This window comes from Meleagris gallopavo, chromosome 1 (genome assembly GCF_905368555.1).
Source record: "Meleagris gallopavo chromosome 1, MGAL_WU_HG_1.1, whole genome shotgun sequence".
In the NCBI taxonomy this organism is placed as follows: Eukaryota; Metazoa; Chordata; class Aves; order Galliformes; family Phasianidae; genus Meleagris; species Meleagris gallopavo.
In genome coordinates, this window is record NC_139404.1 from 30545257 (window position 1) to 30565863 (window position 20607).

A 20607-nucleotide genomic window follows, 5' to 3' on the forward strand; every position below is an offset into this window, starting at 1 on the left:
CCCTGCCCCAACCAGGCTGCAGCAGGGCCAAGTTCCAGCTCTGCACAATCCTGCCCAAGGCCACAAGTCGGCCACTGTGATGACAACACAGTAGCATAGGCAAGGCTGAAAATCATTTTTGTTTCTGGTACCACACCAGATTTTTAGTTACACTGGAACAAATGCCGTGGGCTGAACACACGTCTCCTTCCTATGCAAAATAACAGCAGTCGGCACAACTTGGCTCTCCCCAGGCTGCCATGTACTTCCAGAGAAAAATCCCCATGTATTGCATTATCCTCAGCTTTTCTCCACCCCAACGGCACCTCTGGGAGTCCAGCTTTCCTAGCTGACAGCCACACTCATTGACTTGTTTGCTTTTATTGAAGCACATCTCCGAATGGCAAGAATGACTCAGAGCACCTCTGCACTAACATTTTCCATGCAAAACAGTGAAAACAATTAACAGGAAAAAAAAAAAGAAAAAGGAGAAAGGCTTACTCTTTAAGTTCGCTGTAAATTGGAAGGACTGATGGGTGGCACACAAATGCGAAAGCGATGGTTGGCAAAGCATACACAGTCTGTTCAGAGAGAATTTCAGACAAAAAGTTAAGAAAAATAAGTCTTTTTCCCAGCACTATGAAGAAATGGTCTGTGTTGAACTACCTCAGCTCCCAGCTATCAGGACTCTTTAAATGAATGTGGAGAACCCTTTTCAGAGAAGGCAGGAGACCTGTCAGCTGGCACATATTTAACAAAATATGGAGAGCAACACTCTTCCAAGAGGAGGACAATATCTTGGTCTTGGCCACCCAAGCCCAGTCCTGATTTTGTCCTCAGTGCACAGCAGTGGATGAAATGTAGCTGTGGGACTGCTCCCAGGCAGGGGTCTCCCTGCCCTGCCACCGCCACCAACACGCTGCCACGTGTAACAGGGATGTATGGTGGATCAATGCTACACTACCCTGCCTTGGAATGGAGAGGGGCGCACACCCATGGTGCTAAGGCTGAAGTCCTGGAGATGAAGCCCATATCCAGACTGTAAGAAAAGAGAAGAGGAATGCAGAACTTACAAATAAATGGATATTTCAAGGTACCAGACAGAGCCCCTTCATTTCCCAGGCCAACAAAAGGGCTAGGAGGACTGTGGAGGGAGCATGCTTTTCCTTGGGGAAAGAGAGAGACCGTTACGTCACTATGAAGCACAGAGGGCCTCTGAAGGGAGCCTCACCCACTGCTCAACCAAAAATCTGAGCAGTTTTCAGTGGTCAGCATCTGGCCAAGCTTTATAAATGATCTCAGAGCTCAAGCACTTCCATTCTCCCCCAGGAAACTGGTATGAGCTGAGATCACATGAAAAAGGTCCTCCTGATAAAAGGAGTTGATTCCTACAAGCAGCTCTCCCCACTGCTCAGAGGTTTCCTCATGTTGGCCACAGGACACTTATCACTACAGAAGCCATCCTAGGGCTGCCCAGTGGGGTGGGATTCAGAAAGCACACTGGTTGCTCTCCAGTGGGGCCTTTCCACACCCTGACCTGTGCTGCCTTCTCTGCTTCATTCCCATTGCACTATTGTTGTGAAATCTCCATACCTGGAGATACACAAAAGCCATTTGGACATGGTCCTGGGCACTCTGCTCTGAGTGTTCCTGTTGAAGCAGATGGACCAGAGGTTCCTGCCAGCCTCAAAATGGGTCTCCTCTCATGTTGCTAAAGTGATTGACAAATTGCTGGCCCTGAGAGCAAATCTCTAAAGCTCAAGTCCAGTGTGCCTAACTCAGACTGACTCCTTCTTCTGATGGGCATCCAACAACTCTGAAGTAAACACTAACACTTCAGGAGAACAAGATTGCCCTTTGACACTGCCTGAACTGTACCTACACCTATATTGCTACTGCACACCCAGCTAACTGCTTCTTGGCCAGTCACATTGGATCTGGGCTGATGGCTGCCCCCAACTGAATGAAAGTGCTCATGTTAATTCAGGTTGCTTCTTGCACTGAAGCTGGTAAGATGAATTAAAAAAAAAATAATTTTTTGCATGCATATACTAGGCATACGCGTTCTCTATGAACGCAGTGGTGATACCCCGAGGAGCGTGCTCTACTGGATAAGGTGCCATTCAAGAGCCCTGCAAACCAGCACAGCTGGAAGAAGAAGTCCTCTTGCTCCCACAGCTACAGCCAGTTGCTCTTTTGCACTCTCTTGGCACAGCATTTTGTGCAGCTGCGCAGTGATCAAGGAAAACATCCAGCTGAAAGGCCATCAAATTTTTGCTTTCAACTGTATCCTTTTTCCTCATCTTGTTCACCATATGGCTACAGAAACACATACCCTGTTACAAAGAAGTGGTTTGTGTGCAGGACAGATGGATTACTTCTGGCTTTTGGATGCAGGCATGGTTTACAGTCTCTGCTGAACCACAGCCTAAGCACTCAGTTGCAGAATGGAAAGGAAGAAGCAGCAGAAAGGAAAACTCTCATAAAGAAAGCATTTTTAATCTGGTGGCAGCTCAAGCTCACAGCCTCAGCATGCCTGCTACCAAGGCAGCTCACTCTGTCTCAGTTTCCTGAGGAATGGAGTAGCAGAGCAAGGCTGCAAGGAGCTACAGGCATCACAGCACCTCCAAAACACTGGGCAAGGACACCTGTCATGCATTCACCATCAGAGTTATGTGTGGAAGCACAGAGGGCAGGCCCTAAGTGGTGCAGAGCTGATTACGACATGGGGTGTAGGTGCATATATTATGTGAATCAAAAATAAGTATCATAAAGAGAAACATACCTTGGAATTAAAGATAACATACTTTGGCTTACACATATGCTCATGTGCTGAGCTATTTGATAGGATAGGTGATGTTGTATTTAGCTCCGGTTCGAGACAGAGAATTTGAAACTTCTTGTAAATAACCTAGAACAAGAACTAACTGTTAAAAATGATACTAAAAAGCAAATTAAAATTAAATTCAGAAATTCTGCATATCCAATCAAGTGACTAATCCAACAAACAAAATAAGCTGAACTTACCACTATCAGGAAAAATACCATACAGCTTAATGAAAATCCACTGGTATAGCCAAGATACCCTAAAGAAATTAAAAAAAAAAAAAAAAAAAAAAAAAAAAGGTTATACAAAATAATTTTTATTAAACATATATTGCTTTTTAATTATCTACTCAAAAGAACAATTTAAATGTATTATGTATTTAAAATATATTACAGGCTTCTGGGTAGGACAAAAGTATCTTCATTTAGTGCCTTCCATGTTGTAAGACCCTGAGATTTCAGACAGAGCAGAGCTTTGATCCAACCAGTGTGACTTGTGCTTTCCTTCCTGAAGGTCATTGCTATGGCAGTTTAACTAATTTTACTTTTGTGATAATTGAAATAAACTGGAAGATGTGAAATTGCAATCAGAACGTGACCCAGGTTCCCTGTGATGCAGAAATGTGAGCTTACTACGGGTTAATTTCCCAAAAGGAAGATCCCAACAGGAGTTCAGTGCCAAAATCTGTTACACGGTTTTAAAAAATACATAATGTACCTACTGGCACCCCTGTGGACTCAAACACATTTGAAAATGTTGTTCTCTATACACAACTTACATACAAGTTCAGCATTTTCAACTAAACTAATCATTGAAAAATTCAACACTAATAGAAAGAAGAGTATTTTTTTGCAATCTTTGTTTATGAGCATGTTTTTACGTTACACATTATATAGAGTCACCTTATCAAATAAGCACTCCCCTAACTATATATTTAAATCAATTTCCACAATTGCATGGATGAAATTGGTTTATACTGATTTTGATCATTCCAATGATTTAGGCCTTCTTGTTCCAAGATGCTCAGAACAAAGCATACTCCCAAACCAGGAGTATACTCTCATAACAATGACAGCACAATTTTTAACTTTTATTTGACTTGCCAACGTGGCTGTCAGAGGCTGGGCTCCTGTATTTTATTCCTGCAACGGCATTTGCATCTTACCTAAGTTCTTAAGGAGACATAAAGGGAGAATGATACCAAATGTCACTGCAACAACAAGAATCCGCCCATCCACGTACCATGCCCTGTATAAAACATTTAAAAAGTACCATGAACACACCCCAAAACCTTTCTGGCATTCCTCAAATTCTGCTGACCTCTTTGATCACTGCAGTTACAAAAGTATCTTTTTTATCCTAACTGTAGCAGGGGAGATGGGGACCATGTCTGCACTTTGCAGAAGAGTACCAGAATCACTCAGCATCCAGCTCTTAAAACATGACACTGCTATGACTCAGATGCAGCATTAATGATGTTCTGTGTGTTGAATTTCCACTGCTCTGGCCAATTTAATATGGAAGCCGGAGATACGGGCTCTCTATTTTCTTCTGGTTCTCTACAGTACATTACAAAACCCAATGTAAAGGATATTTACTATTATAGAAGAATACCATCCTTCTATAAAATAAGCTGGGAAGTGTCAAGTGACAATTGGCAGAAACCTAAGAATAATTTTCTGCTAATGTCATATATCAGTATAGAAGAATTTGAAACTATCGACAGTGCTTCAGGGGCAAAAAAATCCTGTAAGATGCTAAGAACGCAGTGAAATATGTTAAACTTGCACAGTTCCCAGAATCTACAAATGTTACCAACACTATAAAAGATATAAGCCATAATCCTGCACTAAAATCTGTTGTGCAAAGAGTAACTGTTGATGACTTCATCTTTCATTTTCTATCCATCCTCTTTTCCTTCCCAAAGTTTTCTTGTTTGTTTTTAACTCACAGAAATATTTCTGTGAAGATCTTCTGTTGTCAAGCCTGAAGAATACTTATGAGTTTTTATAAATGTTTACTTAAGCTTCCTTACACAACATTAAATTCTAAAATCACCCAATTGAATTTAACTTACGAAAAAGTTTCTTCTTCTCCCATTAGAAACTTTATGGCAGAAGGCAGCTCATTTTTGACTATGAAGAGATAGCTCAGCATTGCTGGAGGAAGAAGAAAATCACTTCAGGAAACAGATGAGATATTCTGCAGAAAAGTACATTTCTTTTTCCACTTTTTCCAATCTTAGCTTGTAAAGCTAGAAGACCTAGAACTGTAACTGACTATAAATTAATGATTATTCAGTAATAAAGTATTTTTAAAAGGCAGTGTGCAAAACATAATTGAGATCAAGCATGAAAATCCCAAGATATTACCAGGAGAAAAGGGAACCTGCCTAGTTGGTAAGCATAACTTTATTAAAGTGCTTGTGGCTCGTATTTTTTAATATTCCTCCTTTACCTCCAACATTTTGAAGAGATGTAGATCCAAAGACAATCATTTTCCCTGGGGTACCAAAAACCTGCTCACCAAGCTTTTCATATACCATGCAGCCTGCGTTAAAAGAAATGAGGAGAAAGGTAAAGAATACAGTGGCATATGCTGCTGAGTCAAAACACTTGTGATTCCCTCTCTGCGATCATATCTTCCTGTTGCAACTGAATAGAGAGCTCTTTTGTAATTGCTAGGGCTGAAACTTAGGGAGGAATGTTTTCTTGATATCTGTAAATGCTGTCTTTGGCTACCAATCACTTATGAGATTCCTTTAATGAGTCCATCTATATCTTTAGGGGCACTTTAAGTCCTGGTATCCCCATCCTGGCATATTAGTTTTGCAATCTCAATGAGAGAGAGGTTGAAAGCCTTCTCTCTAGACCAAATTCAGTACAACAGGGACCACAAACTGGCACTGGCAGCCTGGCCACAACAGACACCAGACTGTAATTCTGTAATTTTGCCTGGTTTGACTAAATGACCCAAATGAAGGCAGCCTCTGTTGTACAGGATGATTTACAGTCTTTAACGATGATGTTCTTGTGAATTCTAGAATGTGGTATGTTTTAGGTAAAAGCAGAGAACAGTGTAAATTATAACAAAAACTTAATTTTAAATTTGTCAAGCTTGTGAAACTCCACAATTAATTGTATTATGCTTCTGTTAAATGTTTTTTTTTTCTTTTTTTCTCTTGGCCGTGATTCAGGCTGAGAAAAAAAAAAAAGACTGGACATGGTGAAGCTGTTGAGACTCACAAGAACAGAAAGAGAAATACTGCAGATGTTACACTGAACAGATTGTTTTAAAAATGGATCTCATTGTTTGTTTTTCTCTACGTTTCCTTATAGCTGAGATTACTTCTTTGAAGCTTGTATAAACAACAAGATTGACCTTAAATGTAGTGTTGTGTCTGTGAACTGGCAGCACAGAAAACAGGGCTTAGATTCTGGGAACTAACAGGGCAAAAGTGTTCACAATTAGGCCTGCACACCTAATTAAATAGGCATTTGCTGCCATTGTACACACCATAATAGTAACTCATCCGCATCCAAATTACATCCTAAAATATACTGGCAATCTTATGTACAAATAACTTTACAAATCCGGCTTCAGTGATTGTTAGTCAAGGAAAGAATCTCTTGGATTCAGAACACAAAGCTATTTAACCCTGTAGATAACTTCTAACTTCTGTGTTTAGAAATACATTTTGCTTAGAGGTACACTTCCTTCCGTGGAGGAAATGTTCCCTTTTATTTTCTCCAACTACAACATGCAGGCCATCAGGAATTTCACACTAGCCACTAACAACAAGGTGTATTTCCAGGTAAGCTTTGCTGTAGACAAAGATTCATTATATTTCATTTCGAATTGATTTTGTAACGCAAATAAACTATCTGAGCTGTTCCTTTTACCTTGTTGAAAATGACATTTCACTACAACAGAATTCGGTCTTTGGTATATAGATATACTTTCTCTTTACAGTGATGGTCATATGCTGTTCTCCTTTGCCATGACATAAATTATTTTAAATTCTGGGCTTCTGACCCAAAATCTGGTAGGACTTCCTTTTGTGTCAGCAAAGTGATGGAAACTGTGCTTCACAAAGCACTTGACTTTATTCTGAGCACTTTTCACCTCTTCTTTACAATTCCATTGAAATGGTACAATAAAATCTTAGATTACCTGTTTCCTTTGAACACACCAACAGGAGATGTATTGAATAAATAGACAGCAATGTCACAGAAACCAAAAGCAGCCTACAAAAGAATGAAAGATAAAGCTTACTGTAAGAACAGAGTTCTAGCATTGCAATATTTTACGTGTTGGGTCATTACCCACTGATGCCAAGATATTTTTTATAATCCTCTGAGAATGCAAAAACCTCTATAAACAAAAGTGATTTACATGCTTTTTGCAGTTCTAACACACTACAGAGGAGGTACGAAACCTTGTATGCAGAGGAATTCAACCAAGGAAAACTCAGTAGAACTACGTCCTGCTATTTAGTTGTTCCCTTCCAAGCCGAAGGAATGGAGATGTTTCATCATATAGGAATTAGGATTTAATCATAGCAGGAATGAGTCGCATACGTTCCTCACCACACAGTCTAAAGCTTTTTTTTTTTTTTTTGCCTGGAAGCCAAGTAAAAATTTCAGATGGAACTCCTCTATTTAAGGATTTTCATGCCAAATGTAAGCATCTCTCCCCAAGACACATGCCACCAAAAGTAGCCTCTCAATGGCCCCGGAATGGGAGAAGAGGAAGGCAAACACTGAACAGAGCTGTCTTGCTCTGGCCAGCTCTTGATGTGTGAATGGGACCTGGACATGAACTCAACTCACTAAGTGAATAAGGTGGTCTCTAGCTTCCATTAAGACACTGTGCTCACACTGAGGAATCATGAGACTTGAGGACTCTGAGCTTTAGGTGTTGGGCACTAAGGCAGCTGAGCAGGCACCTGACTCTTCACCTTCATGGCCCAGACTGTCTTTTCCTGGGAGTAAAGGCAGAAACCAAAGGCTCCTGCTTCACCCAGGCAGGGACAGGTGTTCCCTCACTGATGTCACTCCCTGTTTTTCTGTGACCCATATTTTGACTTTGCATGTAGAATTGCAGGAAGTAATGACCAAACTGTTTGTGGAGGGAACCTGCTGCACAAATGACACTCAGTGCCAGGGGGAAAGAACATAACAATACTTTAGTTCATTGCTCTAGGTCTTTTAGCCAAGCACCATGTGTGTCTTCCCCTTCAACACTGAGCACATAAAGGCCTGACCATGTATTCATGATGCGTGTGAAGAGCATTCAGACAATCTGCTGGCAATTCCTCTTTTTATTATGACAGCTACCCTTGGGACACCAAGGAAAACAAGCCTAAAATTCAAAAGAAAACTGCATATCTACTGCCGTAGATAAGCAGAAAGACATCTCTTTCATTGGAACACACAGAACAGAATGAGAAGCCTCCTCCCTCTCCTTTTTTCTTATTTTGGACTATAAATGCTTTTGTGTCAAATAATGACCTACGGGTTTCTTGAAGCCAGAGGAGGAGGGAGAAACACAGAGATGGCAAGAGAAACTGCTCTTCTGCCAAGAAAGAATGATGGTTCACAATAACACAACACTTTTCGTACAGGCCAAAGGGTGTTTCTCCTTGGGGAGGTGAAGGGAAAGGAGCCTGCATTGGCTGCTCCATTTTTAAAGACGTGCTAAGCTCTCCTGCTGCCCTGCTTCCCCTGTCTGTGTGGAGGCATGGTGCTCACAGCTGCCATGACTCACTCCCAGTCCCAAGTGGCTCTGGTTGCACAGGCCAGCATCAAGGCTATTTTAATATTAAAAGCTCCCGTTTTTCAGGCACTGAGCTCATGGAGCTTTTGCAGTGGTAAAAATAACACTCTCGAGCAGCCAGGTATTTATCTGATCTGCTGTTCTTAGCTCCCCATAGGATTAATACAGAGAAGCTTGGCATTTTCATTAACACTGCATGAAGAACTTGTTTGTGTCAGGACACTCATGCCAGAACCACCCCTTGGAAGGGAATGAGAATGTCCATACCACTCATCCTGTGCAAATTCAAAACAGAAGTGGGGAAGCTCATACTGCCATCTCAATGCTTATTATTTTGCCTAATTTTAAAGTAGTGCTGGCAGCTATGCATGCAAACAGCACACGAAAAAGTCACCTCCCTTCAACAAATCCAGAATAAACAGCTTAGAGCAGGAGACTGATACAAGGCTATGAAGAACAGACTGTTCCTATGACACCACTGCTGTCTGCCAACAGTTGCACTACCAAAGCAGCTGAAAAGGTACTGTCCCCAGCCCCCTGTGGAGCCCAGGCTGCATGCTCAGAAGAGCAAGGATCATGCAGTCCTCTCTTCACTCTCTGAACCCCTGTGAGGCATCAGATGGGGAAGAGTGTGAAGAGCAGGGTCATGGCATTGTGTGGCTGCAGCCCAGTGACTGCCTCCAGCCAACCTTAGCAGAGGTGTCTGCAGGGACCGGTGTGAAGCTCCAGTAGTCACCTCACACTGCACCACATCCAACAAGCCCTGTGTCTCAAAAGAGCTTTTCTGCTCCTTTGCAGAGCCAGGCTAAACGCAGGCTGAAGGCATCTTGTGCTTGCCAGCCTGTCTGTCTCTGCAATGTCATCTGTTACTCTGCTATTGGGACTTGGGCAAAACCACAAGCAGAGTGAGCTACCTACAGGTGCTCCCGCTTTTCCTTGCTGACTTGGCCCAACTGAAGCTCCTCAACCTTTTGGGCCATATTTCTGCAGTACAAGGCTTTTCTTCCCTTTTTCATACAAGAAAGGATATTTTTTTTCTGATCTAGGTTGTAATTATTAACAATATCAGGATAAAGTTCCTCTGAGTTTCTCAACTGTTTGTTCAGAAAGCCTGACTCTTCACTGCATCAATCAGTTTTGTGAATACCATGTGAGAGCACATATCCATCTCCGTATTTCTTTTCCACAAGAATTTAGGATCTGAACTGATCTACTTCACACTGCAGAACCACAAAAGTTGTGAGAGTGGAAACCAGTTTTAGTCTGCTTTACTAGCCCTGAAAATGATGCTTTAATTTTTACTCCTCTGCTTTCTACTTTTCAGAGATGTCGCAAGCAAGTACTGGCAGGCAGACAACCTGGACAAGGCAACCTAGAAACCTTCTACAATTCTGCTATTCAGGAGTAATGAATATAAGTGCTTTCTCATGTGCAAAAAGCATATGAATTTTTTCCAAGACTTTATCCTTTATCACTTGTAAAGAAGAGACAGTTCAAAGATATATTTGGAATAAAGAGCAGGACTATACATTTGTCAAAAAAAAAACCAGCACTGAATGAGAATGTGACCAAAACTGTAAAAGCATTGGTCTAACTTTAACTATGAGACTAAATTTTCCTGCATAACTACAGAAAGCACATTAGGATGATCTGTCTCCAAGCATCAAAAGCAAAATCTCAGCTATACTGGTCAGCTAGGTCCTGCTAGTTTCCCTACCTTTCATCTCAGCAGGCTGATCCATTTCCAAGCCAACAGGTCTAGAAGCATCATAAAGCTATCTAAAAACAATTATCCACTCTTAAATACAATCTGATTCTGTAGAGAGTAGCACTGTTATTTGCTGTATAAAACTAACAAACATTTGGTTTTGGCAAATTTTGTGCAGTTAGCTGGCACACATCCACACACTCACTACTCAAACCAAAATGAACTCAGTCTCCACCACAGGTTGTTAGAAGTTTCTCCAGTGTTCACACCACTGGCCTGATTTTGAAAGAAACTGCCTTTCTACATCCTTGAGAGCAAATGCACTTCACTTAAACTTTCACAAAAAAAAAAAACTGTTCACTGAGAGAGACAGAAGAGAATGATATTACTTACAGAAATATAAAGCAATTGAGGGTGAAATTGAAGATGCCTATGATGCCCTCTTAAGAAGTAGATATAGAAAGTACTACTCTTTAGCTGAGACACTATTATCTCAGAAGAGGCAACTAGACTGAGCCTTTTTTGGTTGCAAGAGTTTCTGCAGACCTCTGTCTGTGTCCTCAGAGGTGAACTTTATCAGAGTATGGTGGAGTATCACAGAGAGGTTAGTATCACATGTTGGTTAAAATCAGCAAAACTGAAGTAAACTCAGTCCCTCCGCATAAGAAAAATCTAAATTTGAGTCCTGCTACTTTATTGCCTAGCTTAGTTGCAACACAATAATGAGGCTTTGTACATTCTTAATGTAAGTGGATTAATTCCTTGGATTATTCCCAGATTTTACCCAACCACTGCAAACTGTACTCTAGCAGCATGGCTGCAGCTATACTGGCACAAAATCCTGGAGCAGATGGCTGTACATACCACTTTGGCCATTCATTCTGCTATATGCAGAGCTCACATTATAATTTTTCCAAAAAAAAACCTAAGAAATGTTAAGTTCTAAATTTTTTAGGATCTGATGTTTAAGAAATGACACCTCTGTATAGTGATCTGTAAACTTAATAACTGTGTTGAGCAGTTCTCAAATACTGTAAATTATTGTGTTTCTTCCCTCAATGAACATTTATTACTGGAATATGCACACAATTCCCAACTGATTTCTTAACAATCACTTTTCACAATGAAATGCCTCATGCTGCAAACCAAAATAACACAGTATTCTGTGTCTTATTCATTCATTGGCACTGTTTCATTTTTAAACTATAAAATTCTGTTTTATGAAATGCTGCTTTTTTTTTTTGGTAAAGTACTCTACCTCAGCTTTTTTTTTTTTTATACTCAAATCTTGGCTATATTTATGTTGGCTTTTAAGAATGCACACATAAGAAACTGAAGAAACTGTGGGAGTGAGATGAAAATATTATATCTGACATTTAAAAGAGTATAAATATTCCTTTTTCTTGCTTACAAGATTAGATATTGCATCACGCTTTGCTGAAAGCTATAGAGATTCTGTGACACAAGTAAGAAGTAAGTACTGTCACACTGCAAGTATTACTACTGAATACATTTGCTATTTTCAATGTATGTGCAATTTGTAGACCACAAGAAAAGTCCCTGGCTAGGCAAAGGTCAGCAGTTGATGACATGGACTTAATCTGCTTTAGAAGCATAACTAGTGTTTTTTTTCCCCATTGTTTTGACTGAAAAATAAATGTCTGAAAAACGTAGCTAACATTTTCAGGCTTGAAAGCTGTAGTTGAGGATTTGAGTTCATTTTTAGACAGTGAAACAGCTGACCCATCCAGCAGTATCCTGAAATCCAAGTTACTTATACAGGTCGGCTACTTCACGCGATGAAGAAGAACATTGCATTTCCAATGGACCATCAATCACTCCACTCACTCACAGAGCAGAGATCAGCTCCTGAACCCATTCACACTTACGAAAAAAGTAAGATTCCTGTGTTGGCCAATGCAAAAGCGAGGCCTAAAATGCCACTGCCCATGATGGCGTTGCTGAGGTTGAAGACAGACATTCCCAAAGAAGTCGTACCTGGAATCTGGAGAAACAAAGGTTTGTGTGTCAACAGGAGTTTGGAACAGAGCACAGGAATGCCCCTACACCCCAACCTGCAGGCTATGTGATAATCAGATAGAAAGAGCTATTGCTGTGGTAGCACTGTGAGGTTTGAAAGAGAAATAAGGCCACTGCTCTTTTTCATGCTTATATTCTGATCGCTGCCCTACAGATTTTGTAAACTCACATCAATACAATGGGCAATATACAACTCATACTTACAGTCTGAACCTTAAAATCCATCTCTTGTCACGCCTGTGGAACATCTTAGGTGTGCGAGTGATGTATTATAAGGCCACGGTGAACAGTCACGCCTCCTGCCCAGCAAGGGTTAGAGGACTTCCCTTGCCTGAACCAAAATGCTTTTTGGGTTTTTTTGGATTTCAGTAACAAATGCCTGTACTCAGCTCTTTTGAAGACCATGTCTAAGGGCTCTCCACACATGACAGACAGTTCATATTGACAAAGGGAAAGCCTGCAAAAATACTTACATATTCATCACATTTCTTCTTTTCCAAGAATACTTACATATACATCACATTTCTTCTTTTCCAAGAATACTTACATATTCATCACATTTCTTCTTTTCCAAGTGGCTGTTTGTGAGACTTCTCCTGCTTTCTCGGTCCGAAATAAACTTGCTGAAAGAAGACAGAGGATTAATTTCCAGCAAAGAGACATTAGAAAATGCAAACAAGTTAATTCCATGAGCAGTATGTGATCACAAAATACACAATGTATACAAGCTGTACACAAGAAAAGGTCAAGCCTGTAACTGTGAAAGGAGCCCACTTACGCCTTCCTGATGCCAGCACAGACTGGGTGTCAGTAAAGGTACCACTAGATCAGAATAAATGTGTAGGGAGAGGTATTTTAGGAGATCTAGTAAGGAAAGGGCACCAACAAGCTGCTGAGAACAAGCCCTCTGTTGCTACTGTGGGGTTGGTGTGGTTGGAGCTAAGAGGAGGATGAGGTGCTGCAGGCAGCAGTGTTGCTGGGGCCATTCTGAACCGGGCCATGTGCTCTATGGGGATGCTTCAGGTTGGGGCTGCTGTATGTTCAAGAAGCCCTTCAAAACTCAGTATCAAATTTACCACACTGCAAAATCAAACATCTCTACACAGAGGAACATGAGCTGAATGGCTTCTCTTTCTCTACAGCTTTATGTGCTCTCTATCCCTAATACAGACAACGGATTTACAACACTTCTGATTAGGGTATGCTGTTAGTTACTCTCAGACCTACTCTTCAGCAAACAATTTTACTTTGTGTAAAGCATTCTTTCAGCTATTCATCTTCCAAAAGTTTATGCACAATTAAGTCCCTGGCATCTCTGCTAATTTACAGATGGTTCTCTGGCACTACCTATAGCAGCCATCATTCATAACACATACATATCCAATGGTTGTCACCAAGCTTCCTTTTTTCTGTAGGCAGATTATAGTGACTCTTCTTAAAGCAAGCAGTGAGCTGAACACAAAGACCAGCCCTAATGGCCCTTTCCCACAGCTGGGAATATCTCCCGGCCAAAGAATCACAGTTCTAACTCTGTGCAATTATTGCTTTTTTTGCAGCAACTTTGATTCCTACCATCAATCTGCTTCGATTTGCTCTGTATATAAACCAACCATACGCTTCTCCTTTATTTTTTAAACGGTTAACTTCAGAAACTAATTTGCTGCAAAATACAGATACTGAGCCAGTCTCTAAAGCCCTAAAGCAGTTGGAATATATGGCTGATCCTCCCCCAGTGTTTTAAGGAGTGAAAAGCAATCATGGCGAAGGTGAACCGATCCAAAATTAACTTTCTGAATCTCACTGGGAAGGCATTTCACTCTGATGGAATAAAATCTCAATCCGACCTTCTGTAGATTCATAGTATATGAGTTTTTTTTTTCCATGTCTGTTTAAAGCTGAGCACAGGCAGCTGAGTGTGAACGGTCTGACAAAGACATTCCAGCTCCCTCTCGAAACACCCTGCAGGCAATTTGTACAGGCAGGAGCGCAGAGAAAAGTTTTGTCTCTTTTGTGTTTCTGAGCGCTGCTGGGAACATCTGTGGGCTTTGCCTTCTTCTGTCAACCATGGAGATCATGTGTCATTTCAGATTTTGTCAGAGTAGGGAGAAGTCAGCTAGTTCGCTCCCCCTGCTCCCGCTCAGCCCTGTGCATTTGTTCTGTTCAATAATTACAAAAATAACAAATCTGCAGATACTATCATTACCGCCACCTGGCATTAAAGGTCAATGAAAATTGTTGTTAAAGAGCTAGCACATGACAAAGACTACATCCAAAAGACATTGCTCAAATGTAAAGCAATTTTGGAATTTTTCATTTCAACACTTTCAACAGAAATGAGTTTTTATAGAATTAGTATTTTCAGTAGGTAACAAATGCATTATTTCCTTCCAGATGGGCAGCGCAGAAAACATCTTGTTAGATACACTAATCCAAAGTACTTTCTCTGGAGTTAGCCATGTTAAAATCGTCTCATCTCCTATGACAAGGTGTGTTACTCATCCACTCCATATTTACCATGTTGCAGTGCACACCTTTTCTCTATCTCTGCTGCACAGTGCGTATGGGTAGGCAAAGTCAGACACAGGAATGTGGCCATCGTGACCTTCCGCGAGAGGCACAGCATCGCCCAGCTTGCACAGGGCTCTTCCTGGCCTGCCTGCCAGCTGGGGCTGTGAGATGTCCGTCTGCCTGTCTGCGGCTACATGCCCTGCTGCAGGCAACGTAACTGGCAGGCCTGGACAGAAAGGTTGCCTCGATTCGATGCTCAGTAGGTGGCATGGATGCATCGTGAGACACCCCATGCTGCTCATAAATGGAATGCGTTGCTGAACTCAAATTCAAAAAGAGAAAATGAAAGGAGAAAATAAAAGAAAGTAGGGAGAAGGTAGGCAAATGGATTTAACAGAAACTAATCTTCCCCATATTCGCTTTTTTAAAATAAATGTTTCACTTTTTTTTTTTTTTTAATCTAATTTCAGGATGTTTTTTACTACGGTATGTAAAGGAGAACATAGACTGGAATACTATAATTTCTTATTAAATCATGCCTTGCATCTGCTCTGCTCAACAGATGCGCTTAGAAAGCAAGCTACTCACTGTCATAACGATGTATATTGAGCTTTATAAATCTGACTTGAACAAAGCAATATGACTGTTTGCTGAGGATCCTCCCAGCCCACAGAAGGATTAGAGCCAGTGACAGGTCCTACAGAAATGCATGGTGAGGCAGCCCATGCCTCCAGTGCCCTGTGACCCCTGACAAGCATGAAATCCATTTGGGCTGTTCGTTGTCTTCATTTTGAATGCTCTACTCCTCATACACAATCATAACTCATTCTTCTATGTTTCTGATTTCCTGGTGTGCTTTCTACATCACAGTCAAGCACGAACAGTTCATGCAAAACTTTTCAGATGCATTTATAGAATATCCTGGTCAAAAGATGATCAGCTCATCCTTGTGATGAAAGAAGCCTCACGGTTGGCTTGGAAAGAATTCTGTAATCCAATTATTTTTATGCCTTGTTTTAGTGAAAAGCAGAAACTCAGTCTTATTGATAAAGTGGTTTTAAAAGGACTGTACTTAACCACAGTCTCCAAATTTAATTTATTAAAGGACTTAAATGAGAAATATTTGATAAAGGTGATATCCTGGAGCTAACCATTTTGGCTAAGCAGAGTTAAAACCATTTAGCCATCTCAGATATGTTTAAACATAATTAACTTAAAGTGATACTTGACAATGCCTTAAACATTTGTTAGGGAAGGCTCATTTTGCCAAGATGACAGAACTCTATCCTCAGGCGGTTTCTTAAACGGAGCTGCAGCTTGAGCGATGGCAAAGATTTCCAGGACAAGCAGGAACAAGAAATGCAGAAGAAAGCTTGCTCTGGCTTACACTATGAAACTTTGACCAGATCTGGGTATAGCTACCAGCAACCTTGTCAACCAAACAAGGAGCGCTCATAACTTACCCACAGCTGCAGACTAGGACAAGCATCCAGCCAGCAGCTTCCTGAGAGCATCATCACAGGTACAGATCCAAGTCTGCTGAACAGCTTAGCAGATCTGTCCTGCTATCACAGGAAGCAATAGGTCATCTACGCACTGATTTATGTCATGTTCAGCAATGGCAAAGACGTGTAGCCAGGATAAATCGTTAAAAGACGGCAAACCCATATCCAGAAAATATTTCAGAAAATATTTAACATTTGCACACACAGAAAAACCCTCCCAATAGAGCTCCTCCCAAATAATATAACACTCCTGCATATACAAATACATATTCAGGCCCATAAAATGCTGGAAATCTAAAGCGAACAAGAGAATTCTTTTCTAAGATTGGGAAATATTTGGGGTTTAAATCAGCTTCTTACTGCTGCATTGTCTCCAAAAGACTCTTAAAAATGCTGTTCTACATTCTGCTTGAAAAATTATGCATTGGGAAAAAAAAAAGGTACAAAATGAAGTACAGAGTGTGGAATCAAACAAGCTGAAACAACTGAAAGAAAGTCAGTTGAAAATTATAGATCTAATCTAAAGCTCAAGTGAAATCAACAAAAAAAGCTCCACTGATACTGGTGGACTTTGGCGTTTCACAAGGCCTTACACCATGTGTCAGATGGCACAAAATATGAATGTCCATACACCCCTTAACCTCATATTACACAGAGCCTGGGTGTTTTCTGACACAGCTATGGGATTTCCATCAGGGAGTGGAAAACAGTGGAATATACTCATGTGCTTTGAAGAGCCAGAGCAGGATTTAGAAATTTTGTCTCAGTTCTGACACTTTCCTCACCCAGTTTTTATTCCAACTCAACCCTGCTCAGACGCTGCCACACTCACAGCGCAGCTCCATAAAACACACGGTGAGCACTGCGTGTCATATGTATGCAGCATGCTCCCTGCTCAGCCTCTATAAGTGCTCAATGAAAGATGATGGGCTAACAGGGCTTTTCCCCTGACAGTTACCAGGCAAGAGCTCAGGAGGCACAGCCACCACTCCTCCTCCTATCAAGGACATAAATCCTCAGTAGGCCCCAGGGAACGCTTCTACCACTGTCAGCTCATGAGCTCCAAGGAAGCCAGCAGCAAAGCCAGCAGGTTCATACAGGAACTGTTTTGTTTTGACAAAGTCCGAGTTTTGTTTTTTGTTTTTGTTTTTAATAAACAGAATTGGTTTGCATTTCGCCCTGGCACCTCCCTTCAAAGTGGTTGCAACAGAAAATTCCTGATCAACCCTAAGCTCCACTGGCGCAGCCACGCTGTGATCACACTGCAGCAGGCGCAGCTGGTGGCCACCCCATAGCTTTCCCAGCTTGGCTGGCTGTAGGCCCTGCCCCTGCCCCTGCCCTTGCTGTGCAGCGCTTTGACAGAAAGTTTAGTCAAAAAGCTGCTTCTTGCTTTGCAGCTTGCAAAACCCAGCTGGAGCACGGCAATAGACCCATGGTGCACACAGCAGAGTTCAGCACCTTTGGGATGCTGGTGCCTGGCATAGAGGCCTGGAAGATGCACCATCATGCAGAACAAGTTTCTTTGGTAAACTATTATGCTATAGGGAAAGCGATTGGCCAGTTTTCACTAGAATTGACAAATAGCTGCATTCCCTATCTGGATACAAGTTAGGTGCAGGTCTCTGAGCAGCTCCTCACCCTCTGTGCCCTGGGGCAGAGTGGTTGCTGCCTCTCCTCATCCTGACCAACTTTGAGCAGTGCCAGCTGCAAATCCCCATCAGCCTGGGGACGTGGATGTGGCCAGGAAGGTTTCAGCTGTCATCATAGGGTCAATAAAGCAATTTGTTTCAAATTATTCTATTGGTCTAATTGTATTTATTATTATTGCTTCTCTGTTGTGTGCAAGTAGACGTTTCATAATGTTGGGCTTTTTGCTACATTATATGTTTGTGCATTCTATTAGACTAATTTGAAAGATTTGAAACGATGAATAAATTGTCACTCTCTTTGCTTTATCTGCTGTTGCAGCCTATGCCCAACAGATGTCACATATGAAATTCAAATTACGTCTTCAAATGGAGCATGACTTGGTAATGAATAATTCAAAACTTATACTGAAAATTAGAATGCTGTTTTTAAACAGCGTGTTTCTTAGCACAGGCAGTGTCAATGGAAAAATACTCACCTATTTATCTGGCCATTTTCCACCTCTGTGAAATCATTTGAATCATTGCTGATGTTATCATCTTCAGGAATAGTCATATTCTGTAATTCAGTCAGTTCTAATCCAGCTTTGAATGGCATCTTGGGTGAGGAACTGTACGTCTCCAAGTGTTTCTTGAAATGTTAGTGTTTGGTTGGGATCTGGTGGGTAAATGGCAGCCACAGTATCAGCAACCTAGGTAAGACAAGAAAAAAGCCCAAGATATACACACCAACAGTAGGTAATATCACCAGAAGAACACAGTGAAACCTGGACATGAGGGATCATCCTCACCAACCTATCATTAGAAGCACTTCAGGTTTTAACAGAAGTCATGCAGTCCAATAGTGATGTTTCATTCTCCTTAATGAGATCAACTCCACCGGCCTTACAGATTTACCCAGACCAACAGCTGACTGCAGAAGATGGTGCCTGTAGTTATAACCTATCATCTGATTCAGAAGAAGAGACTCAATGACTTACAAATTAAGGAATAAAACTTATTTGCTTGCCCAAGAACCATTAGTTATTCAGTGTTCATCTTCAGTACATTCTCCACGTTGCTCCTTACTTAAAAATATAAAATACCTCAAGTTCATGCTGCTGCTAAATGGAGGAACAGTGGGGCAGTGTTATCGCAGCACTCTGTTCTACTGATGTCTGTACTCAAGGTATTTGAGTATGGTAGGTTTTTTTTGGTAAAGAAGAGATACAGAGGCTGCTCTGTGTATGGCTACACTTATTCCAAACAAGGACAAAACCAGACAATAATAAATCCCTAAGAACACATCTCATATGAAGAATTAATAACATACATCTTGTGTCAAGCAGTTATTACTTATTGACCAGGAGGCCTCTCTGCTGTTAGATGTGTTACATAAAGGTGCCAAGAAAAGCACCAAAGGGAATTTGGATAAGGCTGCTATGGTGGCACGTTTCCTTGTTAGAAATGTAAATCAGCTGAAGGCCAACTTTTTCCAGAGCCTGACAGACCAACAGTGCCTGCATGATGCAGAGGCGCCAGAATGTTATTAAGAAACAAGCACCCACACCACAGTCATTTCATTCCCGTTTTGTGAATGAATGTTCTGCTGCACTGCCAAGGAATAATTTGCAATTTGTCTTGGGGTACTCAGTGAATGCCCACACGCCACATTTATTTGGGGATATTTCCTCAAATTTGTAGAATTGCCTCAAAGCCACCAAGCTACTCTCACACAGCCAGGGAAGCAGCGGTGTCCCCAAACTGTAACATCGGCCTGCTCCAAGTAAGTTTACAGGTCTCAATACTCCTGGCTTACACCAAATCCCCTCACTCAGAGGAGGGCTTTGCAAAGAAGCCCTTTTCCCTTTAAGTTTCTGAGAAAAGTACATTCATCTTCAGTCTTCCAAAAGCTTCCTCATGAGCCCTGGCCATGGCAGAGGCACTGTGCTGGTGGTGGAGCGAGGCCCACCCGGCCTATGGGAGCTGCTCATGCCCAGATATGGAGGCATGAGGAGGGCACATGGCTGCCAGGGGAGGACTGTGTGTAGGGACCCTGGCCAGGCCCTCCTCAGCTCCCCCACACAGCAAATGCAGAGCACGGGCACCCAGGGCAAGTGCCTGTGTTTTATAAGGTTGGTGCAAGGCAAAATGAAAGTCGGCTGCAGACAAACAGCTGCAAACCGGTGAACAAGGGGTGGCTCTGGTGGTGATATTTGGAGCAGTCTTCCCAGGGGCATAAAGTAGTCTACTTATTTTGGAAGGAAAGCGTGATCTTTTTATAAAAGGATAAAGCCACAGGAGGTAGCGGCTGTGAGGTGGCAAGGAGTGAGCATGCTGAATCCTGAGGCTTCTTGTGACCATGAGTTCCTAAAATAAACAGCACCTTAATAGAAGTGGCAATGCATACTGAGATTTGTATCTGGCATTTTAAAGCCAAGCAGAGGCTTGTCTAAAATTCAAGCAGCGCAACTTTCCCTGTGGGGGCTCTTCTGCATCTTTGTCCCCCAGGATGATTTCCCCAATCATCCTGACACTGCTTGTGCAGAATAAATTCTATGCTGAGTGTGTGCAAAAATAGGGGCTGAAATTAACCCTTCTGTGAGGTAAACAGCATGTTTGAGAGTGGGTTTCATG

The 20607-nt window shown here is 41.6% G+C and overlaps 1 protein-coding gene across 5 annotated transcripts in view; it reads right to left on the reverse strand.

Moving 5' to 3' along the window:
- Window positions 1-20607, reverse strand: part of SLC38A1 (solute carrier family 38 member 1) — a 38654-nt gene that overhangs the window by 11781 nt on the left and 6266 nt on the right. For 4 of the 5 annotated variants that reach the window (XR_014882232.1, XM_085220032.1, XM_085220027.1 and 1 more), the window contains 10 exons: window positions 18471-18683; window positions 12880-12955; window positions 12182-12297; window positions 6980-7053; window positions 5264-5356; window positions 4884-4965; window positions 3972-4054; window positions 3007-3065; window positions 2765-2890; window positions 481-560 (listed from right to left, as the gene is read on the reverse strand). Coding sequence is in view for 4 of the 5 variants with exons in the window: in XM_085220032.1 (XP_085076158.1) it covers window positions 481-560; window positions 2765-2890; window positions 3007-3065; window positions 3972-4054; window positions 4884-4965; window positions 5264-5356; window positions 6980-7053; window positions 12182-12297; window positions 12880-12955; window positions 18471-18589 (908 nt within the window). In the remaining variant the exon portion in view is untranslated. Of the gene's footprint in view, window positions 1-480; window positions 561-2764; window positions 2891-3006; window positions 3066-3971; window positions 4055-4883; window positions 4966-5263; window positions 5357-6979; window positions 7054-12181; window positions 12298-12879; window positions 12956-16303; window positions 16403-18470; window positions 18684-20607 lie in introns of all 5 variants that reach the window. The other variant, XM_085220045.1, reaches the window with a different exon arrangement.